The sequence below is a fragment of the Euprymna scolopes genome, chromosome 6 (genome assembly GCF_053919585.1).
Source record: "Euprymna scolopes isolate OS-2025 chromosome 6, ASM5391958v1, whole genome shotgun sequence".
Lineage (NCBI taxonomy): Eukaryota > Metazoa > Mollusca > Cephalopoda > Sepiida > Sepiolidae > Euprymna > Euprymna scolopes.
In genome coordinates, this window is record NC_136487.1 from 158116543 (window position 1) to 158141697 (window position 25155).

Genomic DNA, 25155 nt, shown 5'->3' on the forward strand with positions numbered 1-25155 from the left:
AAAAATGATTTCAACTGATTAAAAGGAAATCTCAGATTTTCAAACTGATTAAAAACCTCAAACTGATAAAAGTTTCGCATCAACAATTTCTCTCTTATTTTCCTAAGCGTTTTTGAGAATCTGAAAAATTTTCGATGCAATTTAATTCATTGCTTTCTTTTATTCCTAACTAGCGAGGGGTACCTGGCGTTGCCCGGGTGTTTGGAGATGTGTGTGGAAACTCCAGGGGTGGGGGTTGGGGGTTAAAAAAAAAGAAGTAAGTATGAGGATCGAATCCGAACCGTTGAGGCAAAGTTGTAAATTAAAGTGTGGAAAAAAACAACAAAAAACGTGCGACGTTAACTATTGCCCCACCGCGAGATGCTAACGAAAACACGTTTAAATTTATTTAATTACTTGGATTTGGCAGGTGCCCGTTTTAATGAGTTAATGAGGTCAAGTTTGACTGCGGGATTTTTATTTTTCCCAAGATGTTATAGGAAAAAAGACTAACCCACATGCGGCGAGCTTTCTACTCTTTCCTCGAATAGCTTGCCTTTGGCATTTCTTTGCTACTCCGTTTCAAACATTCAAAAATTTTGATATATATGTAAACAAACATCTTGCTGCACAATTCCCCAATGTGGATGCTTTCCTATAAATTTTGCTTCTAAGTTATAGAGGCCTTTACCTATAAGTAGCGATCACCTTGTTTGAGTTTATTAACAGCAGAATTCCACCCCATAACTGTAGAGGTCACCATTTTGACTGTGTTCCTTACTGTTTTTTTGTGGTAAAAATGCTTAGCGAATATCTCTTAAATGTATGAATCATCAGACGCCGAAAAACTTTCTACTCTTTCCTCGAATAGCTTGCTTCTGGAATTTCTTTGCGACTTCCTGCTTCAAAGTAAAGACTTGTCTTTTAACGAGCATTACATTTAAAATTGTCGCCGACAAGAACTTTTTATGACACTAAGACCTGTTTCTCGGACTGGTTTCTCTAGACGCCATCTCGTTTCTGCTGAATGCGCAATTGACCGCAACACCCGTGCTATTACGCTCGATCGCGATTTCAAAAGAACAAAAGGTGAAAATATTATAAAAAAATAGTTGTAAGAAGAAAATTAAATATAATAATAATAATAATAATAATAATAATAATAATAATAATAACAATAAAAATAAAAATAAATTATAAGTTATAAAAATAAAATAATAACAAATTAATAATAATATAAGAATTAATAAATAATAATAAGAAAAATAAGAATAATAATTATGACAAATATTTATCACAAATAAAAAATAATAATGTAAAGAATAATAAAATAATCATAATAAATACTAAAATTATAATATAATAATAAAAATAATAAAATCAAATCATATTAATGGAATAATAATAAATAATAAAATATTAATTATAATAAAAATAATGAAATAACAATAATTCATAACAAAAATTAATTAATAACAATAGTAATTATTATAATCATAATTATAAAAACAAATAATAAAATAAAAAGATTAAATACAATAATAATAAAAATAATAAAAATAAAAATAAAATATTATTAAAAAAATAAGATAAATAATAAAATAATAATAAAAGTATGATAAAGATAATAATATTAATATTAATAAAATAATAAAAACAATAATAAACATAAATAACACAATAATTATGATAATAATAATCAAAAACAAAATTTAATTATTCATAATAATAATAAAAAAATTATAATAAAAGATAAAAAATAACATCAAAAAATAAAAATAATAATAATATGAATATAAAATAATGACAAATAAATAAAATATACACATAAAAACTTAGATTAATGACAATAAAAGTAATATTAATAAAATAATAATGAGAATAATAATCAATAAAAATGATAAAAAACTATAGGAAAAATAAAAACAAAAAATAATATATTTATAACAATAATAAAAACAAGATTTTATTAATAAAATAATAATAATAAATAATAGCATAAGGATAATAATAATAATAATAATAATAATAATAATAATAATAATAATAAAACAATAATACTATAATAAACATAATAAAAATAAATAAAAACAAATAATAAAATCATAATAATAAAATTACTACTACTAATAAATAATAATAAAATAATGAGTATTGATTAAATAATGATAAATATAATAATGATATAAAATTAATAATGATAAAAAATTATTATAAAAATAATAAAATAATTATAAAACAATAATAATCATAATAAAAACAAAATAATAATAAATATAAATAATAATCAAACAATAACAGAAATAATAATAGCAAATAATCATAATAATATACGAATAACTTTGATAAAATACAAATAAAATAACTTATAAAAATAATAGAATCATAATAATAATATATAATAATAATATTTAAAAATAATGAAACAATAATAATAATAATAATAATAATAATAATAATAATAATAATAATAATAATAATAATAATTAATAAGTATTGATAATGGAATAATAAAAATTATATACAAAAATAAAATATTATTATTAATAATAATAGAAATATATAATAAAATAATAATCATAATAATAATAAAACTAATAATAAAATAATAGTAATAATAATATTTAAAACAATAAAACAATAATAATATAATCAAATTGATAATAATTATATAAACAATCAGATAACTATAAATAAATTATAATAATAAAATAATAAAAATAACATTAATAAAATATATTTTAATAAACAAATTATAATAAATAATAATAATAATAATAAAAGTAAATTATAATAAAATAATTAAAATAATAAAATAGATAATACACTAATAATAATATAGATAATAATATTAAATCTAAAATAATAATAATAATAATAATAAAGATAAAGATTAATAAAATAATAATAATTATAATTAAAAAATAAATCATAATAATAAAATAATAATAATGATAATAATAATAAATAATAAAAATAAAATAATAATAGTAATAGAAATATTAATTAATAATAATATTAAAAATTGTAATTATAATTGTAAAAATAATTATAAAATAATTATAAATACTCATATTATAATAATATAGATAATATAAATAATAATAATAATAACGATAAAATAATAATAATATTTTGATTTCATAAAACATAATAAATTAATGATAAGCAAAAGAAAGAAGATTAGTCTATACAGTATAAACAGCATAATCTTATTATAAATTTTCCTAATGTGTGTGTGTGTGTGTGTGTGTGTGACACGGTTTATCTGAGCCTACAGGCAATCCATCAACGCAGGTAAGTAAGGTGCCGAAATGAAGCTTATGATCCAGCGGATGTTTTAGTTATATTTATATCCATGCTTGGTGTATGGAAATGCAAAAAAAAAAAGAAAACATGCGAAAAAATAACGATTTACTAAACAACATTTTATTTACTGGATATTTTCCGGTATTCACCGGAAGTTATTATCTCCCTTAGTAAGTTCGATTTACTGAGTGTGTGTGTGTGTGTGTGTGTGTGCGTGTGTGTGTGACGCAGTTTATCTCAGCCTAAAGGCAACCCACCCAGGCAAATAAGGTACCGAAATGAAGCTTATGACCCAGCGGATGTTTTAGTGATATTTATATCAATGTTTGGAGTATGAAAATGCACAAAAAAAAAAAAATAAATAAATAAATAAATAAATAAAATAAAAATAAAAAATAAAAAAAAATAACAATTTACTAAACAACGTTTCATTTACTGGATATTTTTCCGATACAAGGACTCAAGTTTGCTCAGCTAGGCAAACTTGGGTTCTTGTTCTATAAAACGTAAACGGGCGAGAAGAAAATTAGAACAACCAAACACGACAAAAAACATACTGGAGCCAGATATGAGAAGAGCGACAAGATCACAATAGAAATATGGAATAGCCGAAAGGTATAAAAAAGAATTACAGCAAATTTAAGAATGGACAGAGAGTGAAATAAACGAGGAGACACTCAAGACAACTTTAAGAAAAATAGTAAACTGGAAAGCATCTGGTCATGACGGAATACGCGCATATTGGTTGAAAAAAACTTCACGATACTACATGAAAGGCTAACTCAGAAGCCGGAAAGATGTATCTAACCCTAATCCTAACCCTAACCCTATAACTTGCTATCTAATGATGTAAGAAATCTTAACAGCACAACCGAGAGAATTAATTTACCACATCTTTAATAACCGTGGACTAATTTCTGAAGAAACAGAAAGGATGGCGACTAGCAAAAGGAGGAACACATGATCTATTATATGCAGACTAAAAATCCTGAAGGAGGCAAAAAGAAGAAACAGAATATAGCGATGGCATGGGTCGACTACAAGAAAGCATAGAACATTTGCGGATTAAAAATAAATACCGGCTAAGCAATGAAAACATAGAAACTATAACTGATAGCTGAAGGGCAATGCATAACAAAAATTAAAATATAAAGAGATATTTTTAAGGAGATTTCCTATCACCACTACTGTTCATCATAGTCGTTATGTCCCTTTATAATACACAACGAAAATGCCAAGTCGGATACAATTTCACTAATACAGACGAAAGAACAAACCACCTAATGTACATGGACGACCTGGAACTTGTTGTAAGAAACAAAAAAGGATTTAAGATGGTAATAAACACAACTAGAATTTTCATCCATTATATCCGAATGGAATTCGGTATAGAAAATGGCGCAATTCTAGTTATAAGTAGGAGGTATTAGAGACAACGGAAGTAATGAATTGTTCAAAGAAGCGGAGATAAGGGATCTCGGTGAACATGACGCCTACACATATTTGGGGGTTTTGGAAGCAGACAACATCTCACCAACAGAAATGAAAGAGAAAATTGGAAAGCAATTCCTCAGAAAAACAAGAAAACTAGAAACTAAACTATCTAGGATAAACTTAATAAAAGAAATAAACACATGCGCAGTGTCATTAGTAAGATATTCCCGGATGTTTATAGACTAAAAAAACAAAACAAAACAAAACTGAAGCATCTCAACCAGAAGACTAGGAAACTTTTCCCCATGCACAATGCGCTACATCCAAATGATAATGCTTACCGACTTTACGTAAAAAGGAAAGATGGAGGAAGAGAACTGGTTTGTATGAGAGTATGTATGAATCACACACACACACACACACACACACACACACACACACACACACACACACACACACACACACACACACACACACACACCAAAACCGAGAAAACTAGATAATAAGGAACACAAAAACGATAATTACCGCAGCAAGAGACACTGAAAATAAACAAGACAGAAGATAGAGACGGACGAAAAAAAAAAAAAAAGAAGAAAAAAAGGCTAGTAAGTGTAAGGGAAGGGTTGCACAATCTCCAACCACACCTCTCTTGCTTTAGTCCAGGACAACTGAAAACAATGCAGAGATAAGCGGAGAGCACATACAGCACCTGGTGTTCCCAAATTTAAGTATTGACCACGCTTAATGTTGCTTAACTTCGGTGATCTAACAGGGACTGGTGTAACGACGTGATTATGCAGTATGTAGAAAGAGGATAGCAATTATTACTATAAATATACTAGTAATCAGAATTATACTAAGATAAATAATATCTAGGGGTACTCTCTATATCTATACAGTGATACACGACAATATCATACATATGGAAAATAATAGCAAAATATTAAACGTTTTGGATGAGGGATAATAACCTGTTATGGCTTGCAATAAGCTACAAAGAAAACAGAACAATGGAATAGAGTTTAAACAATGTATTACTGGAACAACAACGTAAAAAGGTTACAACTGAAAAGAGTAGTAAACGTCACTGAGCAGGCGAGGGTTGCTCTGGTGTTTAATCCACACCTGGGATCAAAAAGTCTATGGTTTATATAATGGAGAGAACAGTCCATTTAGAGGGTAATTCCCCCCACATCATAACCTAAGGTGTATATAAAACCTTATTCTACCTCTTTCTCTTATCTCTCTCTCTCACCCTCTTCTCTCTCTCTCTCACCCTCTTCTCTCTCTCTCACCCTCTTCTCTCTCTCTCTCTCTCTCTCTCTCTCTCTTACCCTCTTGAGAGTTGAAAAGTGCACAGTAGTCAAATTCGGGAAGGAGGATGGAACCGCTATAACAGGAGAATGAGTTATTCAGCGACTCTTATTTTAGCATAAAAATATAAGTAACCGTATGAAAGGAACCATAGTAAAACCGGAAGTGGAATAGTGTAATACAAAATTGACTATAATTATGTTATAGTCGAAGCGTAATAAACGTACAAAATTGTATAACATATTGAACAATATAGATATGAACCTATCTGATTAAAGTAAACTACATTTTATTTAACTCATATTAAGTATAGATGTTTTGAATGTGTATAATTAACGCAGCAGTAAGTCTTTTGTTGATATACAACTTAATTGCTGTAATAACAAACGTGTTACACCGTCTATGTGAATCAATATAGATTAAATAATAATAAGAAGTAAATAGAATTTACAATATTTAAAAATAAATAAATAGTAATGACAAAGAAAATATAGAGATTAAAGCATTAATTAGATAAACTATTACAAGCGATCAAAAGTTAACATAGGATATTTAAACAAAACTCTACGATATAGAATAGACTTAGATACATGCTTAATATTAATACGCTTTAAATCAGAAAATAATACATAAAAGTATCTAATTATATAAAAGTATCTAATTATATAATCTAATCTATAAAATTCGGTCTGTCTGTCTGTCTGTCTCCATATTTCCAAAATCTATCTCTTCCGAAACTAAAAGTCGGAGAGCGGCGCTTGGGACTTCAAATGATTAGATTTTTTATGTATCGTTCTTTTATGGGTCTTTAGCCGTTTAAGGTTAAAATTGTGTTTAAGGAACAAAACAGGGGTAAAAAAGGGGACCAAAATTGAAAAAAAAAATCGTTATACATTTTGTACATTCATTTTAGTTTCTTTTTAATCAGTTCATATGCGTGTCCCATTAGTGCAGTGGTAACGTCACTAGCTTTGAATGCTACAATTTTGCTTTCGGGTTTAATGTAAGCTGATGGCATTAAAATACATTTTAATACTTTTGCAATCACGACTCTATAATAATATATACGAAATCTAGACAAATTAAAATATCACATTGAAGAATATTTTACGACCGAGCAAAACCGCCCCCCCCGCTAGTAATAAAAATAATAACAATGAAATTCAATTAATAGAAATTAATGCAAGTTTAAATTGGAAATAGAATAATAAAACACTTCTGCCGAACTTACATTAATTCCTGGACTAGTATTACAATTCGGAAATGAAAAATAAAACATAGAGTAAAGCAAGCGTATAAAAAAGATTGTACTCAGATAAACGTCAAAAATTAAGGCAAGTTTACTTACTTAACAACACTACAAAATATTCAGAATGGGAAACGACATGTATACATGATGTATATTATATGCTTGGGAGTACAAAAAATGTGAATACAGAACAGTTGATAAGGGAGGATTGTCTATAGGCTGTTGAGAATTGTTTTTTGTATACACTTTTTATTGCGCTGATGAGCTACCCAGTTGGTATAATTATAGTTAAGCACTATTTTATATCTATGTACCAGCTATGGTCCGAAATAATTGTGCGCAAGAGTTATCAATAAGATCTAATATTTTGAAATGAACAATAAGATGTGTGTCTATTCCTTGTAAAGCGATAAATTATATATATATATATATATATATATATATATATATATATATATATATATATATATATATATATATAAGTATTAGCTGGACGCCTGGCATTTCTCGGTCGTACAATACGCTTAAACATGATATTTTAATTTATGCAAATTTCGTATGTATTATTATTATTATTATTGAATCAATCCTCTATTTACCAATATATATTACAAGGAATAATTTGCTCGGTGAACTAATTAGAAAAAAATGAATAAAATAAATAAATAAAATAAATAGTAATGATAATGGAGTCCATCAAATTCCGTCTGTGTTTGTTTACAATATCACGTCAGCTGATATTTGAGCTTGAATAATGGAATTCAGGCAATACTTTTAATTTTGCCTTTATTTTTATTTTATTTATTTATTTATTTATTTATTTGTTTTTAATTTTTATTTTTTATATTTTTTAATATTCAATTTTAATTCTGATTTATTTTCAGTTTTATTATTACTATTATCTTTCGTACTATAATAATTACCCTACTATTATTTGGTATATTTCTCATAAGTAGCAATGGTTTCCTTACGCCCCCACTTTAACATCAACATGTATACTTAACCTTTTGCATTAAGTTATACGCACTCATAGTCATTGCCACCCTAATCTCCGACCGCCCACTTATGATCATACTCCCTAAATCATAACAGTAGAAACTTATAAATACATTGCCGCATATTACCTTTCAGTTTTACAACCTTGCATACCCCAACCCCTCAAATTATAAGCGATTTTATAGCCACCATTTGCTGTTTAGGTGGCACTAATCAAAATTAATCAAAATTACCCACCCCATAGAAAATAGACACCCCACTAACCGTTAAAATAAATTACCACGCAGCAACAATACACCCCCTATTTAACCATAATACATATACTCCTTAATCTCAATACTATGTTAAAGACCATATATATTCTTATATATCATACTATATATAATAAGCTTCTCCTTATTTATTTAGAATTCAATAAAGCTTCTTCCAACATTCTATAATTCCTCTTAATCTTTTTTATCCCTAATGAACCTTACGCTAGACGCCGCATCTTCCCCATGCTACCTAGCACCTTATCTACTCTTCTGATGAGAAGCATTAGGCTTCGAAATGCCCTGGCATAAAGAGTCTCGTCTATCCCCCAAATTTTGCCTGTATTCCATTATTCAATAAATGATCCATTCTATATCTACCAATATATAGTTTTGTGTCTTCATTTCATACTCTTGTTGTCCTATTATATATATATATATATATATGTATATATATATATATATATATATATATATATATATATATATATATATATATATAGTATGCCTAATATCTAAGAGCTTAATAATACGCAGATTCGATGTCAGGATTCTTGTATCCTTTTCAGATTTATTCTTCAAATTGAAAATTATATAAAAGTAAATATAGAAACAAATGTTCCCACATTTTTTGGCATGCGCTTTTCATACTTAGAGAAAAACAGACCTCTGAAACTTTTTCACTACGCGTACAACAAACAAATAAGCATATAAAAATAAATCAAAATCAAGAATAAAACAAAAAAATCGAGAATTTTCAGATATTCAGGATAAGTTTAAAAAACGTTTAGATATTCAGGATAAGTTTAAAAAACGCTTAGAGAGAAATCATTGATGCAAAACATTTGTTAGTTTGAATTTGTTAATCAGTTTGAAAATCTAAATTTTCCTTTTAATGAGTTGAAATCGATTTTGATGAAAAAATGTGATTAAATTATTATAAATCGTCATTATCTTTTAAATATCCAGCTGCTACATGAATGTCTAATCAAAACTCTGTATAAATAGAAGCGGGATTTGGTGAGAAGACATCATTCCATTGAAGACACTCTCTTGGAACGCATCGAGAACAAAGAAAAAATGTTGACGTTGTTTGTGGTTCTTCTTATTTGGTCCGCAGTGACTGCAAATCCGATTTTTCAAGTAGTAACTCCTAGCAGCGCTGAACAGAAGGCAACGCCCGGATATCTAGACGATTTAAATGTTGACGTGAGTAAAGTTTATTTTTCGGATTTTTTCATCATCTCTTCACAGGTGTCGAACACAACATTAAGTCACTTCATGCAAGAATCAGTGTAGATTACATAAGCTGATACAGCTTTAATAGATGTCCGTACCAATCATTCCGACAGTGAGTTTGTTGCTGCCGGGCTGGGGTAGTATTCTATTTAGTTTTAAGAGCTCTACTATCCAAGGCTTTATCTCCTATCTTAGAAATAAACCGTTTATTGTTAAATAGCCGAACTACGCGGCGTTGCCCAGCACCATATAAGACAAAGAGAAAAACAAAGTTGCATTTGCACATACCTGCTATTCTTAGGATATTGAGCACTTTTTGAAGACTATCACTTTCTATCACGAGTAGATTTTCTTGAGAGAGTCACATTGTTTTTCTGGGTGACAATGCTTGAGCATATTTGATCTATTCAAGATATTGAGCACTATAGATTTACTAATATATGCGACTTATACTGAATTATTCCTATTTTGACTTGCCAGCACCCTCAACATGCAAATCCGGACGGTTTAACGTTTAAGGGCACAGCTCAACAAAGTTTCCGGCCACGGTTATGGTCTTTGGTGTAGATTCAAATGAGGGCCACATCATGTCACCTCACACCTTCGAAGTCGGCTTAAAAGTAAAACCCAAAGTGTACCTGGATGCGCTGAAGAGTGTGGTGATCCTCTGGTGAAATCAGGTGGCCGCTGGCAAACCCTGAGTGTGGCAGCAGGACCCCGTTCCGGCCCACAAGTCCGAAGAGACTCAAGCTTGACGCCATAAGGAGTGCTACGACTTTGTACTCAGCTCTCACTAGCCTTCTCCTCCCCCGTTTAGCCATACATCGAGAACATCACCAACATGACCCTCCACAACACCAAAGCCGTCCTGATCACCGCGATACGCCGAGTATTCGTCGAGCTCCCGCCGGCGCTTGTGGAAAAGGCATGCTCTTAATTCCGGACCCGTACTGAGGCGGTGATTGAAGCTGAAGGCGGCTACATCGAATAGATGTTAACTCTACTACATTATAACAATGTGCGAAGACCCGACTTTCCTCAGTTAAGACGCAACACGAGAAGACCGTGGTGTCCACACAGTTACCAGTGTAGTTCTAGGTGGTTCGGCTTGAACATCCACAAAAGTCCAACGGTGCTGTCTAAACCGTTTCTACGATGACAAGGTTTATATGGCGCTAGAGGCTGAATACTAGATGTGGTAGTTTGATGATCCTCTCTCTTTCTTTTGAGCGTCTGCTGAAAAAAATAACTCAATATGGTTGTTTTTTCTCTGAAGTTAACTCACAAGTAATAATAATAATAATAATAATAATAATAATAAATCGACGCTGATTCAGCTTTTAGTTTTCGTATAAAGATTAATTATTCACAAGAAAAAAACAAATATAATTATGTAGTTTTTCACAGGAGAATAAAAATAAAATCTCGATTATATTTTCTTTTTGTCTGGCAGTCAAGATGGTTGTACAAACGGGGCACTTTTCTTGTTTTAAATAATCGATTCCTTACTTTTCGATCGGTCAGTCAACGAGTGCTTTCACGCTGGGTGGAGCGGTAGACAGTAACTTCTCTCGAGTATAAATAGAGTTCAAAAACTTGAACTCAACTGATTTTTCTTTGCTCTGCAACCCCTTATAAAGGAAGGATTCGGTAGAGTCTGGCTGGTCTTGGGGTTGTATCGAACCAATCTTCGTCTAATCCGTTATACTCTGGTGCGACCTGAATTGGAAAATTAGTCACCTCCATCATGCACACCAATTAACTTTTCGCTGAACAAAGTTTCTCATCAACGATTTCCACAGACCGGTTAATTTTCGGCCCCGACCTGTAAACCGACCTGTAACGCCACCCATCTAGTCTAAACATAGCTAGATACTTAAAAATAATTTAGAGTAATATTGTTTAATGATCTCGGGATTTGCCACCTTAATAAACGGCTCTAATTCAGCTCTCATTAGCCTTTCTCTGGTGCATTTTTTTTTTTTTTTACCATAGCTCTAATCCGGCTCTCCTTGCCCTTTCCTCTTTGGTGTAATCTCCGACCATCGAAGCTGGTTGGGTCACATGAATTCATTACAAATTTATTTTTTGTAAGTTTTTGCAGAAATGTCTCCATACAATAAGATATTAATCGACGTTTATACATAGTTACTCCCCTTTGACCCGATGAAATTATCTCCCTATTTTGTAACTCTCCTCTTCAATACAAATACGTTTTAATCAGCTGAATTAATCTATTGGTTATCCTCGACAGGATTATCTCCATAGATATGGTTACATGAATGATGTGAACGAACTTTCAGACGATTATGACGAAATCAGAACAAACGCCATTAGGTATGTTATTCACAACTTTTCATTTTTATCCAATCCTCAACTCTCTCCCTGTCCCTACTGTCTGTCTGTCTGTCTGTCTATTTGTCTGTCTGTCTGTCTGTATGTCTGTCTGTCTGTCTGTCTCTCTCTCTCTCTCTCTCTCTCTCTCTCTCTCTCTCTCTCTATATATATATATATATATATATATATATCCTAGCATTTCAGTCCGGTGTTGCCTGGGTTTTTGGAGGTGTATGTTGAGCAAAAAAAAAAAGATCAATTTTTTTAACTTTGACAAATTTTTACAATATAAAATGTTAGTATTAAAAATTATTTCAATCTATAGTCATAAGTTATTAAGTTATACATCATATCTTTTCTAATGTTGAATTGTAAATTAATTACTTACATTTACTTTAATTTTTATTTATTTATATATTTATTCATATTATTATCAATATCAGCGCCATCATTATTATTTATATTGAAAGTTATATTTTTAATTTTACATTTCACAAACTTTACTCAATTCTACATACTAGTATTAATAAATATTTTCGAATCTGTTTTTTTATTTAAGTATAATTTTTGTTTATCATTGTATATATCCTAATTCTCTAATAAGTATCTTTCAGAGCTTATTACTCTGATAACATATTATTTTAATTATAATTAAATAAATGTATATTAAAGTTAAAACTAATTCTAATTTTAATTCTAGTTAATAAGATTTATAAATATTGTTTAGCCCCCAAAATTCTAGACTATATCCAACTCAGGTTTTCCTTATACTTTAAACCCCCTCTCCTATGTACTTTAATTAATTTTTATTTATTTATTTTTTAATAATTTAACTAATAATTCCGAAATGAATTCATAGACGTTAATTTAATGAGTATGTATATTAAAATATATAGTTTATCTTAATAGATTTTCAATAGATATATCTTATAACTATCGCATTGATTTTTACATTCATTCAAACAATTAAACCATTTGCTTTATACATTTGAAACCACTTATCAATCAATTCATAATCACTTGTTGCATCATATATATTTTATTTTTAAATAAATATTTGGAGTCTGATTACTATAAATACATTTTAATATTGTGATTATTACCATTTAATTTTTCTAATCCATAAATTACCTTATTTAACAAACTCAACTTTACATCTATAAAAATTACTATCAAACTAAGTTATGATATCATGATCCATTTCTATTCCCTATACTAATTAAATATTTAGTTCTTCCTCCACTCCTAATTGTATAATATAGATGTACTCTCTTTTTTATCACCCCACAGTAAAGTAATATATTATGTGTAATATATTAATATATATATAATATATATATCAATATATATATATATATATATATATATATATATATATATATATATATATAATATATGTCAATAATATATATAATATATATATATATGTCAAGAATTGTCTAAGTCAACTGAGTTAAAGGAATAAATTATAAGATGGCCAACATCATGAATTTTGGAATATAACTTTTGGTCATTTATTCTCTCTCTCTATATATATATATGCACACACACACACACACACACACACACACACACACACACACACACACACACACACATATATATATCGATATGGATATATCTATACTCGAAGCCAAATTGAATATTGAAATGTTCATATCTTTGGTTCTATAGGACGAAACTTGCAGGCATTTTGAAGAAAACTACATGAATATTTGAGGCTTATCATTACGATTTTTGCAATGTTTTTTCTCTATGAAACGATCTTTTTTTTATAACAGTATATATAACATTAGTTTCACAGTTTAAATATTTTTATATTTAAATTAGTTGTAATGTACTACACCAATTCTCTATTTCTGTCTATATTTTATAAATATATATATATATATATATATATATATATATATATATATATATATATATATATATATATATATACGTTACGTAATTTGAAATATATATATATAAGTTACGTAATTTGAAAAATCACAAGAAAATAGATACAAAACAACTAACGTAGTAGAATGATATCGATTCTTTATATAATCCTTACTTTTCATTGTTTATCGATTTTGTCCACACAATTTTATAGTTTTCACACACTTAAATTTGATTTTTATAAAAATGCCTAAGTACATATGTCTATTCGTAATTGTCGCATATTAAAACAACATAACTGTCATTATTACTTGTGTGGTTTCTCAAGGTCATTTCAGGAATTTGCCGGATTGGAAGTGACTGGAGTAACAGACGAAGAGACTCGAGAAGTTATGTTGAAGCCTCGTTGTGGAATGAAAGATATCGAAATAGACAGACCGACAAATTGTAAGTCAGTGAATCGTTTCTGATTTCATCTTCAGAAAAACAACATATTTTGGTAATTGTCAAATAATAATTGAACTGTGGCGAAATTTCGCGCTGATATTTTTTTAAACATTATTATTGCGCCTGCGCTTCAATCTATGGTTCTTCCCCCGCCAAAACACTCGTCTGGCCAGAGTCACTATCAATAGTTTCCCACACTCTTTATCTGTGCCTAAAGCTAAATGTAGATTCCATGAACGGAGCTTCTTTCTTAGAAATGCACGCCCGTGGAACTCTTTTCCAGCTGACTACAATCTGATTGTCATCAAGACCAATATAAACAAGTTCTTGATCAACCATCCCCCTATCTAATCCAACTTACAAACATTCCACTACTTATGTATACTACGCTATAATCACATTGACTAATGTATTAATTAATCCTTATCCTCGAGTGGCCTCTGGGCCTTGATAAGTGGTGATTCCTGTGTAAAAAACACCACAAGATACCTGAGAGTCCATCATGATATTCCATCATCCATCATGTTATCGATGAAATCGATCAGGTACGCCAGAGATCATGGTACAAACGCACGGCGTGTGCTGATTGTCAGAAAACCATCTGGTTTTATTTTGGAGTTTCAGTCCTTCTCGTTTTACAAAATCTTAAGAATCAAGGCTAACCCATAGCTCAATAATACATAGATATTGATTACATAGCATTAATGAACAACACTGTTGCATTAATAAGGAAAGAACCGATTACAATTTTCGGTCTTTCACTTATATTAAAACCACAAAGCTGGGTTAAATAAACATACAGACAATGCGTAAATATTTCTTTCAATTGAGAAGGGATTTATCAGGTGAAAAACATTAAATGACAAAGGGATTATATTTGCATAGTTTTCTTGGGCGATGCTAAATTAAGGAGTAATAGCACAAGTTAGATTATCTCCCTTAAATAAAAACTCTTTAATCTATAAGTATAAATACTTGTCTTTATGTCTGAATAAAACTTCCTAAACTATATCACGCTCTTATGTTTCTTTTAGTGCAGGGTGGACCGATAAAAGTGCCGCCCTAAATAAAACAATACTACAGCCTTATTTTAAAACTTTTATTGAAAAAAATCAATTGCGATAACTTGATTATGTAGTAGAGCTGACATATATTTAATGCAGCCATCTTCAGCCTCGATCGCCGCCTCAATACAAGGTCCGAAACTGAGGGTATGATTACAAAAAGTGAGAAAGTCGTAATTATAGAGAGGAAGTGATAAGAACTAAGCAATCAGATGGAAGCAGTCTCTGATATCAACTAATCAGAAACCGAAAATATTTCATAAAATATAATGAATCTTTTAGAATTCTTGCACATAACCATTTCGTCTTCACACAGGAAGAAACTCTGTTGTTCGTCTTCGTCTGCAAGCTTTTACAGTTCAAAGCTTCTCTGGATTTATATCGCCATTTTGTTTGGAGCAACATTTTCTTCTTTTCTAAAGCGAAGACGACTTACAACTAAAGAATTAACTATCGAAATTGCCATTCACAAAGTAATGGACGCAGGTGATGCCGGTCGTGTATTTATGAGGTGTCATTTTAAATGGTAAATTATTCGCATGGTATGCGTATAAATATAATACAATTAATTATCTAGATACAAGAGATATCTTACTCAAATGTCGAAATGAAACAGGGTTCATTTTTAAACACTTTCTACCTTTTTTCTTTTAGCCAAATGGAACGTTTCAACAATGACCTACAAAATCAAAACTTACACAAAAGACGTCAAAAAAAGAGCCACACGGTAATTACTTACACAATTCGTTCACCTTTTTCTTCGGAAAACGATATTAAATTATTTAAAAACAATATCAAATCATTAAAAAAAATCAAATCATTTAAAAACAATATTAAATCATTTAAACGCAATAATAAATCATTTAAAAATAATATTGAATCATTTGAAAACAATATTATATCATTTTGAAAAACAATATGAAGTCATAAAAAACAAATACTAAATCATTTAAAATAATATTAAATAATTTGAAAACAATATTAAATCATTTTAAGAAACTATATTAAATCATTGAAAAACCAATATAAAATAATTTAAACGCAGTATAAAATCATTGAAAACCTTATTAAATTATATACAAACATTATTAAATAATTTGAAGAAAATATAAAATCATTTAAAAACAATATTAAATCATTTAAAGCAATATTACATTATTTTAAGAAACAATAGTCAATCATTGAAAAATCAATATTAAATGATTTGAAGACAATATTAAATCATGTGAATATAAGATTAAATCTTTATAAAATAATAGAAAAATATTTAAAAACAATAGTAAATAATTTAAAAACCTAATTAAATCATTTAAAAACAATATCATATAATTTAAAAACAACATTTAATCATTTAAAAACAATATTAATCACGTTTTTGAATTTTGGAAATGAGGATCGGTTATTCATATTATTTGGATTCATCGGACAACTGTTCTCATCTTGACTGTGATTTTCGTAACGTTTCGGTCGATATAAACTCCGACCTTCTTCAGTTGTATCTGATCGAACTCGGGAATGTTTCTGTCGAACTCAGGAATTAGGACGGAATTTCGAACAGAACCTTTATTACTTCCCGGGGATAGCGTGTTCTTGTTCCATCAGCCATGACTGGATAGAGGTCCTAAGTAATTCGCAATTGTATTTTGCGGTTGCCCACACTGAGGATTGAACCTTCAACCTTAAGGAGAATATCATAGAGCCCGTGGCGCAGTGGTTAGAGTACTTGGAAAAATCAATTGTAAAAAGTGATATTTTCCTGGATATTGAAGGTTCAATCCTCAGTGTGGGCGACAGAAAATTACAATTGCAAATTACTTAGGACCTTGGTTGATAGAACAATAGCAAACTACCCCCGTGAAGTAAATAAAGGTTCTGTTCGAAATTCAATCCTAATTCCAGAGTTCGACAGAAACATTCCCGAGTTCGACAAGATACACCTGAAGAAGGTCAGAGTTTATATCGACTGAAATCATTTAAAAAACAATATTAAATAATTTAATAAAAGTATAAAATCATCTTAAAATACTATTAAATAATTTTAAAACAATATTAATCCATTTAAAACAATATAAAATCATTTAAAACAATATTAAATAATTAAAAATATTAAATCATTTAAAACAATATTATATCATTTAAAACAATATTATATCATTTAAAACAATATTAAATCATTTAAAACAATATTAACTCATTTAAAACAATATTATATCATTTGAAAACAATATTATATCGTTTAAAACAATATTAAATCATTTAAAACAATATTATATCATTTTAAACAATATTATATCATTTAAAACAATATTATATCATTTAAAATAATATTAAATAATTTTAAACAATATTATATCATTTGAAAACAATATTAAATCATTTTAAATAATATTATATCATTTTAAAACAATATTGTATCTTTAAAACAATATTTAATCATTTAAAACAATGTTTAATCATTTAAAACAATAGGAAATCATATTAAACAATATTATATCATTTAAAACAATATTAAATCATTTAAAAATATTAAATCATTTAAAACTATATTAAATCATTTTAAACAATATTATATCACTTGATAACAATATTAAATCATTTTAAACAATATATATAATTTAAAACAATATTAAATCATTTAAAACAATATTACATCATTTTAAACAACATTATATCATTTAAAACAATATTAAATCATTTAAAATAATATTATATCATTTAAAATAATATTAAATCATTTAAAACAATATTATATCATTCAAAACAATATTAAATCATTTAAAACAATATTATATCATTTAAAACAGTATTAAATAATTTAAAACAATATTATATCATTCAAAACAATAATAAATCATTTAAAACAATATTATATCATTTAAAACAATATTAAATCATTTAAAATAATATTAAATCATTTAAAACGATATTAAATCATTTAAAAAAATATTAAATCATTTTAAACAATATTATATCATTTAAAACAATATTATATCATTTAAAACAATATTATATAATTTTAAAAATATTATATCATTTAAAACAATATTAAATCATTTAAAACAATATTAAATCATTTAAAACAATATTATATCATTTAAAACAATATTAAATCATTTAAAACAATATTATATCATTTAAAACAATATTAAATCATTTAAAACAATATTATATCATTTAAAACAATATTAAATCATTTAAAACAATATTAACTCATTTAAAACAATATTATATCATTTAAAACAATATTATATCATTTAAAACAATGGGAAATCATCTTAAATACTATTAAATAATTTTTAAATATTATCAAATCGTTTTAGGAAATAACACTTAGTCATTTCAAAACAACCATCTTAAAATGTGGCTTTGTTTATCCTTTAATTCAAATTATTTCTCTTGTTGTAGGAGAGCAGTGGCCGCCGCATTGACTTTATGGGAAGGTCCCACAAAAATGAAATTTAAACGAGTTAAATCAGGCAGTTGTATCATGGAAATTTTATTTGTCACTAAAAAGCACCCACCATGTGACAGACCATTCGATGGACCTTGTATGTTTTTAACAGTTTTGTTTTTATGAATCTTTATGTTTTTTTCAGTCAACAGTTTTCTTTATTGTATTTACAAATTGAACTAAAATTAACGTTTAATTGCAGTTTTAAATAAGTAGTGAACCCGTGGAAAGGCGACGGTTATTTTTATATCAGTTTGTATAATTTACGTTTAATAATTATATTTCTTTAGCACTAGTAATAATAATAATAATAATAATAATAATAATAATAATAATAATAATAATAATTAACAAGAAAGAAAGATCCTGTCAAATCATTGACTTTGCTGTTCCAGCCGACAATAGGGTGAATATCAAAGAAAAGGAAAAACGGAGCAAACACACAGAGCTATCCACAAAGTTAAAAGGGATATGGAAGATGAAGAAAATCAAAATAATACCTATAATAGTAGAAGTACTAGGAACAATCCCGAAAAACTTTGAAAAAAGAATGGAAGAAATTGGAATCAGAGGAATGACTGGAAAAATACAACGAACAACAATAATGAAAACAGCTGAAATATTAAGGAAAACCCTTGAATGTGGAGACTCACACATATGAACCACAAGCGTAGACCAGACAAACTGCTACAGAGACAAAACATGAAGCGCTACATGGAACCAAGAACATTGAAACTGCATCCCTATAATTTCTCTAACCCCACCCCATCCACTATTACCATATCACTGCCACCTCTCCCCAAAAAGAGTGAGACCGAATAGGCATGTAGTCAAGGAGGAAGGAAAGACCGAGGAGTGAGCACTAACCGGACCTCGACTGTATAAGTGCGAAGAGAACTGGGACCTTTGATGGGGCTTATTGCCACTCAAATTCCAGTAAAGACCAATGGCCGCTGCTAACGAGAAATCTAGGGACACCTGTTATCACTCAACTTCCAGGGAAAACCACACGCTCTATCAAATGAGATCTTTGATGACCTGTGTGAAAGCTCATTGTGAGCCAATAATAATAATAATAATAATAATAATAATAATAATAATAATAATAATAATAATAATAATAATAAACTATTACAGATGTAGACATAGAAAGTACTATATATGTAAACATAGAAATTATTACAGATGTAAATATAGAAATTATTACAGATGTAAAACACGAAAAAATCCACAAATCCACGAAACTGTATAATAAGAAAGGAGTTGTGTTTGAAGGCTATATCAATGTGGTTCGTAGAAAACACCGTGAACACGAATTAGCATATAAATAAATAATGGCAACATTAGAAGAAATTTTCAATAAGTTTAAATTATATTACGTTTATTTGCCAACATCATGCTGATATCCCTAATTTTCGAAAGTAGTATCTCTTCTTAATGGAGGAAAATAAAGAGAACTATATTCAACTGTTCAGCCAGGTTTTACTTTGTCTGTCTTATTTTTATTTATTTATTTATTTCCGGAAGTCAGTGTCGCAGACTGGCTGTTAAATCAATATTACACGACACCAATGCAGCAGTCATAAACATTCCGAATACACACTTTACGCGTAATACGCAAAAAATTATTATTTATATACATCAAAGAGCTACAATGATTCCCAACAATACTTAATATTCATCACAACTCGTATCCTGGAAATGGATTTTTAAAATAAGTAATAATCCCTGTCTTCTTACCGTAAAAACAATTGATAGTTAAATGTTTTTCAAATCGAAAAAACGAATTCCACTTTTTGAAAGCGACAACATTATTTGATTTGGAAACAATTCATTTTAAAGTGGATAGATTCCGAATTCTTTTTACCATAGCGATATCTGATTATCAGGGCTAGGACAACAGCATATTCTTCTAATTATTTTGACTCTCGAGTGTGTATCCGTTAATATCTTATATGCTTTTATATAGAGTAACATGGTTCTCGGTTAATTAACCGCGCCTAACTGTGTCGAATAATAATAACACCCTACCTGAAAGCTCATCTTTCAGATCCCTTGGCTTTAAATTCACAGGCAACTAAAACAATTCTATTAAAGACATTGGAAATGTTGTTGCAAAGAAAGTAGATCCACTGTATTGTTTTATAAGCCTTCTCACTCACTGATAGACATGACTACTAACTAGGGCTAGGACAACAGCATATTCTTTTCATTGTTTTGACTCTCGAGTGGGTATCCGTTGATATCTTATACGCTTTTATATAGAGTAATGTGGTTCTCGGTTAATTAACCGTGCATAACTGTGTCGGATATATACTCGAGAGTCAAAACAATGAATAGAATATTCTGTTCTCATAGCCTGACTGATTATTCACAATTCTTTGTAGATTGGACGAAAACGTTTTGCATGTGAAAAGTGACAACGTGTAACATTATATACATTGATACAGTTTGGTAAAGTATTTGTAAAGGCATTTAAAATTGTCGTAGACTCTTTAAAATTCAACACGCCATTTCTATACATCTTATGAGAGGACTGATCAATTTTATGATTTCAGGTTCAAAGAACAGCTCTAGCAGGATTTGGAATACATCCTACTAAAGCCTGATTGTCACAGCTGGTGAATTTAAAAAATGTAATCTGGACGTGGGGACACTTTAGAAGAACAATATGCAGTAATATTCTGTTTTAAACTTGAAAAAAAAATACCACAGAAACATATGGAATACTTCAAACTGCTTTGTGGCCATCTTGCATGAATCGAGCATAAATTTTTGAATAGCATAAGAGATTCAAGGAAGGCAGGGAATCTGTGAGGGATACTGAGAGGCGTGGAAGAGGTAAGGAATTCAGAACACCACCATTGATTGGCCAAATAAATACTTTCATGGATGAGAATAGTCGTGTGTCTATAGAAACAATACATGCAGAGTTTGATGTCAGTATAGGAACTGTAGACATAATTGTTCGCAAGGAACTGAAAATGTGGAAGGTTGACGTGAAGATCATCCTTCTCACAGACTATTTGGCGAAGATGGATACCTAGACAATTCTTCATCCTCCTTATTATCGGAACCTTCATCCCTGATTATTTCTTAAACTCAAGGAAAACCTAAGAAGCTGTCATTATGAGACAATTGAAAACATGAAAGAGGCTGTGACGAATATCATTGACACGCCCACATAAGAGGACTTCCATGAGGCCTTCGAGAAGTTGTTGGAAGGGCACAACAAGTGCATTGCATTCGGAGGAGATTACTTCTAGGGGATAAGATTTTCATGTGTGTACTATCAATAAAAGTGATCACATGGGAAAAGTCGGGAAACTTATTGAAGTCACCTCTAATCATACACTATTTATGATCTGGTTTTTATCTGCACAACGTTTCGTCCGATGTAAAGTCCTGTCTTCTTCCGACACATTTTTATTGAATTTGGGAATTTTTCTGACCTTATAAGTTCTCGAGTTTGAAAAAAAGATTTTCAAGTTTGTAAAGATTTACTTGAAGAATTCCGGATACTACTTCGTCCAAAACATTGTGAAAATAGCAAAAATGAAAATCGGATTCCGAATAATATAAAATCTTTTGATGTTTTCGTATGAACGTTTGCTACGCCTACTATTTATCTGTTTCTTTGGGTTTTTTTTCCAGATGGAGTGCTCGCCCATGCCTTTCCTCCCTCAACCAAAATTACAGGAGGCGACATGCATTTTGACGATGATGAAAAATTCAAACATAAAAAAGGTTCGGGTTTTGAGATTTCCTCCATCGTCTTGCACGAAAGTGGACATTCGTTGGGATTATCACACGACAAAACAAAAGGTCAAATTATGAATCCTTGGTTCAATGGTCAAACTCATCTTGGCGCCAATGACATCAAGAGGATGAAAGATTTGTATGCATAAAAGCAAACACCAGCATTTTATCTCCATCCACAACACAAGGTTTGTACACTAAAATTATTGTTTTTTCTTTTTCCCATTTTGACTTCATTGAAACTAGCTGGACCTGTAGAAATTATATTTATATATAGATACATGAAAGATACGTATTTAATTGGTCTTATATATATATATATATATATATATATATATATATATATATATCGATAATTAGGTTTAAATTTTTATTATTTGAAAAGTATTTAACTTGGATCCGTATTTATATTTCAGACATGGTGATTGGCTGTAGAGACTGGAATTAATTAGTGGAGCAGCGCTTATTTGTAACCATTTCAAACGAATCTGTTTTAATTTGTTGAACCAATAAAACTATATAAACAAGTGGAAAGAGTCGTGTTTTTGTTTTTGTTCATTTTCTCAAAATCAAAAATTTGGAAAACTTTTAGACAAGTATTGATAATTAGTATCATTTAGAAATGTGGGTCATGGCGCAAAAGTCGTTTATCAAGAATCAATTTTGTGTGTGAGTCTTCTATGAGTTGGTTGTTTAATCTTTAGTAGAGGCAAAGGTAAGTAAGAATAATACACGTTTATCCTTATTGATTAAAGCAATCCGTACTTGTACAGAACTTGAAGCAGACGTAAAACTGGCCGTTCAGCTTGACTCGGAACATGACGTCAACCGCCGATCGTCGCCGATTATCAAAGCGCAACAGTAGTACTTATGGAAAATACTGAACAAAACATTTAAATATAATAAAATCAACAGAAATAAAAAAATATAACGAAAAAAAAAACAAGCAAAAAAAAAAAAGCAAGCAAAAAAAAAAAAAAAGCGTAGCGTAACAATTTCTGTTTTATTCTTGTAACTCTTTTTTTAACTTCAATTTTTCCCAACTTCAAATAATACCATATTCCCAACTTCTAATAATACCATTGATTGAGATTGTCGGACTGACTTCCTCATCTTGGTTGTTATTGTCACTTGACAATAACAACCAAGATGAGGAAGTCAGTCCGACAATCTCAATCAATGAAAACACCTCATCTCAAAAATACAGACAATTTCTAATAATACCATATTCCCAACTTCAAATAATACCATATTCCCAACTTCTAATAATACCATATTCCCAACTTCTAATAATACCATATTCCCAACTTCAAATAATACCATATTCCCAAATTCTAATAATACCATATTCCCAACTTCAAATAATACCATATTCCCAATTTCTAATAATACCATATTCCCAACTTCTAATAATACCATATTCCCAACTTCAAATAATACCATATTCCCAATTTCTAACAATACCATATTCCTAACTTCAAATAATACCATATTCCCAACTTCTAATAATACCATATTCCCAACTTCAAATACCACTGAAAACTTTCTCCAATAATCACGATCCGTTAACACATCTTCATTTTCCGATTCACTGGTCAGCAACAAATTTGTTACCTGCGTTCTTCCAGTTGATTTATGACGAATTTGATGCACTTAATTAAAATATTACATTGGTTTTGGTCAATAAGGTCAAGTTTTTGAATTATGGCCACATGTTTTTTTTTTTTTACTTTTTTGTTCACATGTACGCATGTGTGTAACATTTTAGAAGTTAGTTGGAATAAAATGCCATATCGAATAATTGTTTTCGTTATAAATGATTATTTTAATGACAGGAATTATTCAGGTTCGATAGTTCCAAGTAATTATGTCGAAAAGGAATCAGTTTGAAATCATAAAACCTTGAAATTTTCCAAAAATTGGTGCTCAGCATACACGAAGAAGGAATGGCGTGTGCGTGAGGAATTGGTGTCTTGTAAAGAAAGGAATGTCACCGAAGACCTTCTGGTGGACACAGAGAGAATATTCTTCCCACCGCTGCACATCTAGCTTGGCTTAATCAAGTAGTTCACCAAGACTTTGGACGAGGATGCTGACCGCTTCACTTACTTGTACCAGGCTTTTTTAGGATTGATAATGGAGAAGTTGAAAGTTCTCAGATTCGGCGGCTCATCAGAAATCCAGAGATTGAAAACTTAATGAACGAAGGAGAATTGTAAGCGTAGAATGCATTTGTCCTGGTAGTGAAGAACTTTCTTGGCAACAATAAGGTCAGAAACCATGCAGAACTTGTCAACAACATGCTGAATGCTCTCAGAAACCTAGGCTGCAACGTGAGAGTCAAGATGCACTACTTATTTTCACATATGGATCGATTTCCTGAGAACCTGGACTCAGTGAGTTACGAGCAGGATCTGAGACAGATAGAGACCAGGTGTCAAG

General features: G+C 29.6%; 2 protein-coding genes across 3 annotated transcripts in view; one reads left to right on the plus strand and one right to left on the minus strand.

The window, feature by feature from the left end:
- LOC145278088 (interstitial collagenase-like) overlaps positions 1–25155 on the minus strand; it is a 295194-nt gene that overhangs the window by 16713 nt on the left and 253326 nt on the right. The gene's annotated exons all lie outside the window — the stretch shown is intronic.
- LOC145278089 (collagenase 3-like) lies at positions 9592–23221 on the plus strand. Its single transcript, XM_080130355.1, has 7 exons — positions 9592–9744; positions 12029–12111; positions 14321–14439; positions 16158–16230; positions 18909–19051; positions 22609–22901; positions 23130–23221. Exons 1-6 carry the CDS (start codon positions 9616–9618, stop codon positions 22860–22862), a joined length of 801 nt encoding a protein of 266 aa, XP_079986481.1. The 5' UTR covers positions 9592–9615; the 3' UTR covers positions 22863–22901; positions 23130–23221.

Excerpts from the sequence above, each read along its gene's own strand:
- LOC145278089 (XM_080130355.1), top strand. The coding sequence starts at position 9,616 with ATGTTGACGTTGTTTGTGGTTCTTCTTATTTGGTCCGCAGTGACTGCA. Across the intron at positions 16,231-18,908 it reads GTCAAAAAAAGAGCCACACG|GAGAGCAGTGGCCGCCGCAT; the intron begins GTAATTACTTAC and ends CTCTTGTTGTAG. Across the intron at positions 19,052-22,608 it reads CAGACCATTCGATGGACCTT|ATGGAGTGCTCGCCCATGCC; the intron begins GTATGTTTTTAA and ends TTTTTTTTCCAG.